The 12,044-nt window shown below is 42.1% G+C and overlaps 1 protein-coding gene across 1 annotated transcript in view; it reads left to right on the forward strand.

Moving 5' to 3' along the window:
- The first annotated feature begins 6,629 nt into the window (after nucleotides 1-6,629).
- Nucleotides 6,630-12,044, forward strand: part of HNF4A (hepatocyte nuclear factor 4 alpha) — a 66,078-nt gene continuing 60,663 nt past the window's right edge. Inside the window, exon 1 of the mRNA XM_081011369.1 lies at nucleotides 6,630-6,760. Coding sequence (XP_080867495.1) covers nucleotides 6,712-6,760 — 49 coding nt within the window. The 5' untranslated portion in view covers nucleotides 6,630-6,711. The remainder of the gene's footprint in view (nucleotides 6,761-12,044) is intronic.

Below are 12,044 nucleotides of genomic sequence, written 5' to 3' on the forward strand. Positions count from 1 at the left end.
TCTGTACTTAGAAGAAGGAAAGCCTCTCTCACTTCAGAGAGCCCTGTGGTTCTCTTCATTGTTTTTAAGTGTGGTCTTGAGAAAGCTTCACTGCCTTCAGACATCTCCAAACACAAAATGAGGGGTATCTGACAGCATCACCCAGTTACCTCCACCAGCTTCTTCCTGGCAACTTCAGCCACTAACTTCAGCCTGCCAACTTCCACAGGTGTCATCTATTCAAAAATATCCACCGGTTTCCTTTCACACATCACATTCACATAGGGGGAAGTGGGCCAGATTGATGCAGAAAAATTCAACCTCATATTTTATGTAACAAAAATGAGTCAAATAATAAAATTTTTGGCTTGATGCATGGCATAACTAATCGATATTATAATAGCAATCCAAAGAACCATTAAAGTTAGAAGATAATGAGAATATAATGAACTTCAGTAAAAAATGGGTTTTGCATCATTCTGCCCCACCTACGGGGCACTTTGATACAAAGCGTAAATTGTATGAGAATGGTAATTATTTGCAAAAATTTAACGAAAAAGCAATTTTTATTGTGAGAGATCATAATCAGCCTTACAATTTGTTGTTTAAAATCTAAATTACGTTTCAAAACTAACAGTGCTTCACACGTATCATAGACTTTATGGCAGGTTTTCTTAACAAAACATTAAAACTTATGTTAATCTTTCCTCAAACACCTATCCATTTTTTAAAAAAACTTTGGAAAAACTTAAAAAGTATAAGAACTCACATTAGGTAGTCAAAAAATAGTAATTTAAACAAAATGCTTATAAAAAAATAAGGTAATTACTTAACCTTTAGTTTCTGTTGCACATTACAGTGGTGCCTCGCAAGACGAAATTAATTCGTTCTGCGAGTTTTTTCGTCTAGCGAATTTTTCGTCTTGCGAAGCACGAAATCCCATAGGAATGCATTGAAATTCAATTAATGCGTTCCTATGGTCAAAAAAAGTCCAAACAAAGCCAAATTTGGTACAACAAGAGTTTATTAAGTGCTCTTTAAAGTCACACATACTGTAAAGAGCATTTCAAAAATTGAAGGAACAATAAATTAAGTTTCTAAACATGACAGAAAAACATTTAAAAATCAACAAAGTGTACAGTACATTTTCTAAGACTCGGGGGGACAACTCGAAGAAGGTTCCTCTTCCACTCTTTGCTTCTTGCTGAAGAACCCCCTCCTCAACTGTTCCCCCAGCCACCCACCACACAGAAATTCAAATCCAGAAATTTTTTTAAAAAACAGCAGAGTGGCCCAATGGTCACAGAAAATCATAAAAATGCAGAAAAAAACCACACAAGCTTCCAGATTCTTGCAAACCCCTCCTCAACTGTTCCCCCAGCCACCCACCACACAGAAATTCAAATCCAGAATTTTTTTAAAAAAACAGCAGAGTGGCCCAATGGTCACAGAAAATCATAAAAATGCAGAAAAAAATCACACAAGCTTCCAGATTCTTGCAAACCCCTCCTCAACTGTTCCCCCAGCCACCCACCACACAGAAATTCAAATCCAGAATTTTTTTTAAAAAACAGCAGAGTGGCCCAATGGTCACAGAAAATCATAAAAATGCAGGGGGGAAAAAACAAGCTTCCAGATTCTTGCAAACCCCTCCTCAACTGTTCCCCCAGCCACCCACCACACAGAAATTCAAATCCAGAATTTTTTTTAAAAAACAGCAGAGTGGCCCAATGGTCACAGAAAATCATAAAAATGCAGAAAAAAACCACGAGCTTCCAGATTCTTGCAAACCCCTCCCCAACACCAAGTCCTTGAATTCCAAACACCCCAACCCAAAATCCAAAAACCCCCAAAAAAGTTTTAAAAGTTTAACTTACCAAATGGCTGCAAAAGAAGTTTTGGAAAAGCTTCAAAAATCACCAAAGTCTTCAAAAACCTCAAAAAAGGCTACCACACCGCGTTCTATGAGTTGCTCCTCGAAGTCAAGTCGCAACTGTATTAACGGTGTTAAGAAAAAGGAAACAAACTTGCAAGACATTTTCGTTTTTCGTCTTGCGAAGCAAGCCCATAGGGAAATTCGTCTTGCGAAGCAGCTCAAAAAACGCAAAACCCTTTCGTCTAGCAAGTTTTTTGTCTTGCGAGGCATTCGTCTTGCGGGGCACCACTGTATTATATCCACTTAAGTCAATAGAAAAAGTATAAAGAGATGTTTGAGATTTGCCCTTTGGGAAATTTGGTTTTGGCAACGGCAAAACAACATCCTTGAAATCAATGTTTGCCTTATCTTCTACAATGGGGAAAACAAACATACAAAATCCTGTTTTTTTCCTGAGATATGACATTTGATAATCGGTCATATTATATTTAGAAATGACTTTGGCCACATAGTAAACAACAGTTTTTTTCTTTTCAAATTAAATGGGTTTAGAGATTTCATGCAAACTTGTATATTGGGGCACTAGTGTATGCACTTTTATATGTATCAACGTGCCTCGTGTCTTAGTGTATCAAAGTGCCCCAATGGACATTTTCAAAAAACCTAACAATTATTAATAAAACCACTGAATTTATTTTAAAATCATGTGTTATCCTGACTACAGAGTGGAATAACTTACCTTTGGTATTTTTAAATCTTAACTAAACAACGTAAAACAGCTTTGGAACACTTTTACATTTCACGTAATTTTTTAGTTGCCCGTGCTAAAAACACACCTACTCTTGTCAAACCCCAACAGCTAACTGGCGGGCGTCGCGGTCGCAACTGTTGTACTCACACATGTATAGACACGTTTTAGGGATGTCGCGACACGGATAACATTTTTTAAAAAAACAACAACACTTTATTTAAGGTAGATAAGGACGAGATGAAATTATACAATTGAATATAAATATAGATAGGAAACAGCTATGTATAGTGAACACTTATCTACTTTTAAAAGTTTTCACCTATGATCTTTTTCTTTTACTTCTTTATTTTTTCTTTGTTCTTTTTTTTTCTTTTTCCTGATATCTTATCTTTCATTTCACTCCTTTGTGAATAGCATTTTATAGAGGTATAAATAACTGTAAATATGAAAAGAGACAAAGTATTCTCTATTTTTTTTCCTTGGTTATATGTATTTTCTTTTTCTTTTGTATTTTCTTTTGTTGTAAATAGGTATGTTTTCTAATTTGTTGTCAGGGGTTCAGGGACAGAGGCACAGGGTAGGCAGGAGATGGAGAGCGATGGGGATGAATCCCAGGACAGCGAGGAAGAGGATGACAATGACTCTAGAGATTCCATGAGTCTTTCCAGCGAATCAGAGGATTCCCAGAAGGGGGCGCCGGTGGTCAAGGCCAGGGGAGCCCCAGGGGGGACTTGTCAGGAGCAGGGGGCCAGCGGGGGATCCCAAAGTGGCAGCTGGGCGTCAGGACCAGCCTCCCCGCCAGAGTGCAGCGAAGGGGGTGGAGGTTCCAGTGTATCAGGGGAGGCGGCTCCGGCAGTAGAGAAAGGAGGGAGGTCGGAGCAAGCCACCCTCCCGGAAGGGGAGGGGAGTAGTGAAGGGAGTAGCGTAGCTGTCAAAAGGAAAGTTAGAGGTTGGGGGCGCGCGCCAAGTTCAAATGTAGAGGCGCGCGGAAGTACAGGGAGCCCGGAGGAGGGGCCAGGTCCCAAAGCCCGCAGGAGGGGGCAAGAGCAGTCTGATTCCGCGTCGGAGGAATCCAGGAGGGGCGAAACCCCAGCGGGCAGAAAGACCCTGCGGAAAAGGAAAGAGAGAAAGAGGTGGAGCAGCGCAAGCCTCTTAAACTGGTGCAGGGCAGGGACAGATTCAGAAGGGACTTCAGCGGTCTAAGCCTAGCAGACGTAGGGCTGCGCGCCTTGGATCTGAAGCAAACAATGAACTGCAATAAACACTTTTGTATATAAGAAAAGAAAGGCGTTGGTCTTTTGTGAGCTGAGACTTGAGGCAGCCCTGACATTTGTACTTCATAAAAATTATTTTAAAAGAAATCTCGATATTGAAATATTGTTAGCGTATCAATGTGCCCCGTGTATCAATGTGCCCCACTTCCCCCCTACATTCGCCTGAACCACGTTTGAAACCTCCCATTCATATACACAATCAGACATCTGCCAACATCCATGAAGAATGCCAACGGACATATTCACTCATCTTTCACTCTCCATTCACATTTACGCCCCACAGATATCCATCGGCTTCTTGTCAACCAGCTTCAAAAGATGAATGTCAACCAGCTTACATCCACAACGTCAGCCTGCTTCAACCTTGTGGCACCTGCTGGTTCACTAATGTGAACTCCACCGGCTTCTACCTACCAACATTTGCCAGCTTCTGCTAGGTCCATTACTAGACACAAGCCAGCTTCCAGTTGTGGGTATCAGCCATCTTCAAGCTACGATCCTGCTCAGCACGTAAGCTTGCCTTACTGTCACTCCATAGCATTCCACTGCCTCTGTCCACCTGCCACTTCTTGTTCTTCAAGTGGAAGAAGACCAGGCAGTGCTGAAGGTCACAGCTGTTGTTTGCTGTGTTCTGCTAGGGTAGAGGAACAGGCCCACCTTTATATCCATTCAGGCTTTTGTGATGTCACAAGTAGTCCATAACCAACAGCAACAGCTGAGGACGCATCATCATAATCTCCTCAGGCCTCACAATTGTGGTTCCATCTCAGCAGTAATTGATATATGTGCTTGTTTATTATTAAAAATATTTAAAGACCACCCATAATCTGTACTGATACCAGGGAGGGCACACCATGAAAAATGTCGTAGGGGGACCATTTTCAGCAAAAGGGCTACATTCCCTTGTAGGGAACCCAACAGGAACTGGATGCAGGCGGAGGGTCAGAGGCAGAGGGGAGGGATACAGCACATGTGTTACAGACTTCCCAACTTTCACAAGATATATAGCACTTATATTTGATTTGTAGTAATGATTTCCAAATTCTGGAAGTGGTATTTTGGTAAGTGGTCCGCCTGTTGGCCTGTGTGTTCTCGCAAAGTTTTGTCACCTCACAAGATATCGCCGCCAAACTCGGCATGAGTTGTGGGTGGCAGTCATTGTTGACATTTGGATGTCGGGTACCATTTTGAATCAAGATGGCAAACCGAAACATGACTTTGGTGTAGGTTCGGCTGCCTCCAGAGATATTGTCGTCAAACTCAGCAGAAGGGTTCCTGAGGTGCGGACAGCTGTCTCCATTGATGTTTGGATGCCAGGCACCATTTTGAATCAAGATGGTGAACCGAAACATGACTTCGGCATGACTTTGCCCAATGCTTGGCATGATGGGTTCAAACTCATAAATTGCCATATCCATTTAAAAATCACAATATTTTTTGGTTTCTAGTCATTCCTAGGCAGTGCCAGGCACTCCCCACTATTATATACACATTTTATAGATCAGCATATACAAATTTTATGTAAATATTTGACATTTTTTGGGGGGGGGGTGATGCATTTCCTCTTTTTTGGTGACACACTAAATGGCCACCTTTACCCAAACTTGTTTGCCCTGTAGGAGAGAACAAATTGTCATCTATGCCGTATTTTTCTTGCACCCCCCAAAATAAAAGCAGTATACTGAAATTGAATCTTCCACTGGGAATAATTTAACACCAGGAACACGACTTGTCAAGTATGGAATATACAACAATAAGAGTGTATCCAGAGTTCCACCAGTAAATCTGTGTATAACTGTCAGTGCAAAAGCATCCCCAGGTCTTAGCTAATCCACAGTTGTGACTGCCCTAACCATTTGGCATTCCTTTGGGATTTAACTTTTGTTTTATTTGCTTGGCACCAACATTGCTATCATTTCGGCACCACACAAAGACATTTTTATTCTCGCGTTTAAATTATTTCCCCTGCTGCTATAGTTTACTAAGGGGGGGGGTATTATTATTATTTTTTGGTACATGTGTGTCATTTGCATATTTTAAATTATCCTGTTTTGATGCAAACTCCTTTGGGAGCCTGAGTAAAGGTCACTATATACTTTAAAATAAATATATTTAGAATGTACATACACCTACACATAAGCCCCGGTCCTTAGAAATGCCTATCCTCAACCACACACATTTACTACACACCTAGATCTCTCTGTTTACAATGTACATGTACGCTGCCATGAATTAATACACAACCCTCTATGCTTTTACATATAATCAAATGTACACCTGGGTATGTACGCACAGCACATCAACAATGATGGCGTGCAGGGCCTCAAGCGCGTGCACGCACAGACACAAAGCCTTTGTTCTCTGTGTTTGCTTGGCCAGGGCAATAAATGCCCCGTGTCTCTGCAGCTGTGAAACTGACCTAGTTCACAGCTCCCAAAGGAGAGTTCTCTGCCTTGCCAGGCTCCGGGGCTACTTCCCTTTAGCCTCTTGTCTTGGAGGAATAAGAAGGAAAGTAATCGCCCGGCAATGGGGTCACCCAAGGCCTGAAACTAGGTGTCGGTAGGAGTCCCAAAAGTGTGCCATAAAGTCATGTTTGAGTTTCAAGCTTGGAAGCAGTTACTATAGCTACCGTGGCAGACGGCACCTTGCAGGTTGGTTTCCATATGAGCTTGGTTACTATTTAACATCTCCACCCACATTAGGCCTGATTAAGCGAATCAATAAGATAACAGAGGAGGCAGGTTTGCTCACCCTTCCGCCCGCCTCCTTCACCCAGCTTTTCTTGTAATTTTACACTTTCTACGTTTTCTCCAGAATTATACTGATGAGAAATGGTCAATGTAATCGCACAGCTAAGTGCTAAGATGGAGGCGCCATATGGTGAGTACGCAGGTTACCATCTTCTTTCCTTGTTGCTGATGAGAGAGAGCCTTAAGAGAGGCTGAGAGATTATGGGCAGCGTTATGTATGATGAGGGCATGCGAGTCACACATTGTCGATCTGGGGAGCCTTATTCCCACCCCACCCCAGTCTCTAAACGCTTTAACCACGCGGTGTGTTTCATTGTAACGTGCTTCCCCTCAGGTTATTGTGTCATCTTCAGTCAGAAGTTAGCCTTCCTAAAAAAAGCAAACAACCTCTCTCTCTCTCTTTTCGATTATGTGTGTGAGCAAAAGTTTTCAGGCTGAAATGTCCTGATTCAAACGGCTGGCCTGGGAGAGCCTTTAACGTGCAAATCAGAAAAGGAGGCTCTTTCCTCGTTCTTTGTGCAGTCTGATGCGTGAGAGAGAAATGAGGTTTCCAAGGGAAGAGTTGAAATTGATACTAAACAGAAGGACTTGACCCAGATCCATTGCTCACAAAGCTTTGCAAAGTGGCTAAACATAGTAACGCCAAGAGATATTTTAGTTGACGCAAGTTTAGTCCATGAATGGGAGGCAGCTGGTTTTTTGTAGGGATCTAGTGAGATAGCTCTAAGACTCCTTTGTAAGTTCTGTCAGCATAAAGGTAGAAACCTTTCAGCAGATATCTTCAGTTAAGGATACTTTCTGGAGGGGCATGAAGTGTTCTCAGGGCCTCGGGTCAAAGTCCCCACCTTCCAAAATCGCATTTTGCAGAACCAAGTTGGCAATCCCCATATTTGTATGCATGGAAAATATGTTTAGTGGTGGTAAAATATAAACACCCATCTATGGATCAGTCATATATCCATGAGCTAGAGGGGTTTGTTTCAAATACAACACATGCATAATAGTCTCTCAGCATATTTTCCTATGCCTGCAGACACCATCCTGTGTTTGCAGCTCATACCAGACTGTAATCTAGGTGAAGATCCCTTTTATCAGATGGATTGAAACTGGTCTTAAAAATACGGTTTGGGGTGTGAGGAATTCAAATCTGATATTATTTTTGTAGCTGGACAGCATTTAGCTTGGAAAGTCTAGGTTTGATGAAGAAGTGCATAAGCTACTTTCGGAAAACAAAGAATTTTAGTTTTACCTTCTGAAAATGTCAGGTACTGCTAAAGAACTAAGGAAATAAAATCTAATACAACTGTGAGTGCTTCACAATACTTTTTAATGGTTTCTATGCAATTTTAGTCAAATTTTAATATAACTAAACTACATTAATTTAACCAAATTATCTTTTGAATTCCCAAGTCATGCTACAACTTTTTAGCACCCCTCATTTGGGGAATTTGAAAAATTCAACACACCCAAATGAGCAGTTGGTTCATTGGGTCATGAAACTTGAGGGCCTGAGAAACTAAGCCTCTGACGCCTGGCCAGGCTACCCCTAACATAGAATATCTCTTAAGGGAAAGTGCAGAAAAAAACTCTAGGTATTTCAGAATTGACTCCTGCATGTTTTCCCCACAGATGCACACTTTTCTTTATTTCCAGGCTTGAGTATAGAAACGCTTCAACTACAGAGCACCCAGAGTAGTGACCTTAACATAAGATCAATGAAAATAAAATAGTTACTGCTTACAAGTTTTACAATCTAAAAGACACCACACAAAAGGAAAAAGGATGAGGAGGGAAGAGGAAACAAGCAAACCCAGGCACTTATTTTTAAGTTACACACTAGTTCTTATAATGACAAGCTGGTAATGATCTTTCCTTCAAGGAGGTCAAGGTAGTATGCATGATTCTTTTCCCTCTCCTTTTTAATTTCCACAGCAACTTTATGAAGTAAAGCTACAGTGATAGGATTAATGTCACCCAGCTTTGTGGGTATGGATTTGATCCTGGGTCACCCCAATTCCGGTCCAGCACTCTCCAGGACACCATACTGGCTCCCAAAGTTTTAAAGATCATTTTCTGAGGATTTAAGGATGATTGTTGTGATGAGCTAAAAGAAATATACACAAGATTCAACATGGATGGAGTGTTATTTTGAATTCACCATAACAGTAGAGTAAGCAGACCACAGTTAAAGAATCCAGACTTCCAGCTGCAGGCTGAGTTCTGTGCAATGCAAAAAAACACACCTTACTTCAATAGGCATTGCCTGATCCATATTAATTTGATCGTGCTTTCCTGCAACAGCTGTGGTTTTTTTGTTTTGTTTTGTTAGCCAGCCCTCGCTTTCACTCATGCTGCCATAGGTTAAGCTGGTCATCATACGCATGCTTATTGCCTGCTTAAGAGCACAGATTCAGTTTTGACACCAGATTGCAACCACTTGGAAAAGCTACGGCTGCAACCCAGCACCCAAATCTGACTTCCACCAGATTCAGAGGATGGTATCAGCAATGACATGTATACAACCAACTCAGTCTGGCGCAACGCAGGTGGAAGTTAGCATAGGCAGATTAAAAACTCACACCTCCCATGGGTTCAAAAGGTCATGTCTGCTGTAGATTGTCTGCTGTAGATCTCAAGAGGTTTGTTACAGAGGTGTAGGGACTCAAAGACGTTAAAGGTTCTGGCAAACCTGCAGGCAAAGTCATTCCCAGCATTTTGTGAATGCATATACAGTCATACCTCGGGTTAAAGTAGCTTCAGGTTGAGCGTTTTCAGGTTGCGTTCTGCAGCGACCCGGAAGTAATGGAGCGGGTTACTTCCAGGTTTCGCAGCTCACGCATACGTTCAAAATAATGTCACGCGCATGCGCAGAAGCGGCAAATCGCAACCCGCGCACGCGTGCAGACGCGGGTTGCGTTCTACTCAGGATGCAAACAGGGCTCCAGAATGGATCCCATTCACATCCAGAGGTACCACTGTACTATACAGAGAGACTTCCTGATATTTAGTGCTATAAACCCCATGTTCTGTTAATGCATAAGCATTTTATCTTTAGTTATTCTTAGCTATGACGAAAGCTTGCATTGATCACTCAGCATAGGTTTGAATTATGAATTTTTTATTTGCAATACTGCTTTATTCAGCCTGTTAAGATGCCTATAAGGAGTCGGTCTTATTTTAAACCACTCGGCTGATCACCAGATGAATTTCATTTAGGTGAGTTGAGTGGTTGGTTGGAAGAGCGATGGAATATTCTGTCCATCCTCTGCTACTCCACTGCTCTTATATGCTGGTTGGGAGAGAAATTAGGTTTGGTTCACATTTCTATGGAAATCTACCTAATTTGCACGTCCCCAAACAATATGTGAACAGGAATGCATCTTTCCTTCAAAATTCACACCTTTTTGAATTTTTCAATGCAGTTCTCCAACCATATGTTTACAAAAATGCACGGATTAAAGGAAACTGCATAAAAGCACATATAACAACAATGAAAAATAACATTAAAAATGTAGTATATTAGAGGGAAATGCTGGCAAAAATATGTGCATTAGGAACCATTTCATTAAAAAAGTGAATATTGAAAGAAGCGTGCACTAAAAAGCTGATTAATTTTCAGGATAATTGTTTAAAAATTGCATCATGATGTGGAAATGTGAGGAACTGAATAGTGGAAAAATGAAAAATTGGGAGAAACCAAAACTGACAGATTTATCCATCCCTAGTGAGGGAAGGAGAAACCCCTTCTTCCCTGCCCAGCACAGAAACCAAATCTCCATCTAAATTCTACTCACAGTTGAACCATCAAAATTAATGGGCTTAAGTTAAGCTAGAGCAACGTTCACTAAATTAGCAAAACCAATAAATGTATGAAACGCTACCAATATAACAAAGCAGCAACAACTGAATGTCAGCTGTATGCTACTGCTGATTCCCTCAAATTAGGATGTGAAGACAAAAAGGGGTTAACAGACCAGACTCCAATACAGGAGCGGTTAATTGCATCTAGGTGACCAGGTAGAGAAATTTTACATCAAGTAGCAGGAAGTCTCTGTCATCTGAACGTGTCAGGGCCTGTGGACTTTAACATTGCATGCATTTTATATGAGTGGAATGGATCCTCAGTTATAGACACATTCTGACAGTGAGCACCAGCCTTGTTTTTAAGTCCATTTGGCAGTGGCTGCTGCAAACACCTGAATGATCTGTGAAATAATAAATGGTCAGGTCACCATGTCCACTTCTGTTTGAATTAAAGGAAGCAGCTGTCCACCAGCTTCCAACATAAAAATGATTTGCTGGGGCTGAAGCACCATTTATTAAGTGGTATCATCACCGGTTTCCAAACTGGCTCTAAACCTGGATTGCAGGAGAGGAAAGGGGTGGCCCATGGAGCAAAGAGCTGGCTCAATTTCGGGCTGAGTTACTGTAGCTTTAGGGGGTGCGTGGAAGGGAAAGGCTTTGCACATGCGGATTTTTCACTCAGTGCACTGCATGGGGGAGGAAATTGCACCTGCTGTAGTTGTGCATTCTGCACACCTCTTTAAGTCATACCCTCCAAAATTCCTCAGATGAAAATAGGAACATTTCTCATTTCCCCCAACTGATGCTCCTCGACCCCGCCCCCATTTTTTGTCCCAGCTCCCTGATCATTTCTACCACCACTTCACCAATGGGATACACCACATATGCCTTTCACTGTCCTGAGAAAATCCCTCAGTCCCAATTTTATTCTTTGGTTTACGAAAAGAAAAACACACACCAAAAAATAAATTTTAGAAAGGGACAAGGTTAGATCCAGATGCACAAAGCATAAAAAAAAGACTCCTTGCGCTCCACTCTGCTCCCACTTTCTTCCCGACCTCTGCCTGCCCCTCAGAGCTGGCATGGCACACAGGACTGGGCAATGGTTGTGGCAGCCTCGCCTCCTCCTCACCTGCGCTCCAGCAGCTGCTAAAAGCTGCCCAAGTGAGGAGACCGGAAGCAGCAGCCATGGAGAGGCAATGGGATGCTCCCTCACTGCTGCCGCCGTTCAGAACAAGCACATCTTCCTCCGTGAGTTTGGCGGTGGCAGCACTGGCAGGGGAAATGGGGACATTCCAGGGTAAAATCAGAAGCCAGGATGGCTTTTGTAATTCCGGGACTGTCCCTGGAAAATCAGGACACTTGGAGGGCATGTTTAAGGTGCATGTTGTGAATCTAGCTGTCATTTCTATCATCTGCTGGATTGGGGAAGAACGACTGCTTTGCAAGCCACCAGCCAGCCACGTCTTCCCCATCTGTTTTAAGTGATTAAACAAAGGGTGCGCTCTCCTCCCCAGACTTTTCTTGTTTAAATGTTGGCCACGAGAAAAAGCCTGCCAAGTCTAGCAGAGTCTAAAGATTTAGAGGGAGGAAATAACAAAGAGGAAATG

The sequence above is a fragment of the Podarcis pityusensis genome (genome assembly GCF_964106645.2).
Source record: "Podarcis pityusensis genome assembly, chromosome: 6".
Taxonomy (NCBI): domain Eukaryota; kingdom Metazoa; phylum Chordata; class Lepidosauria; order Squamata; family Lacertidae; genus Podarcis; species Podarcis pityusensis.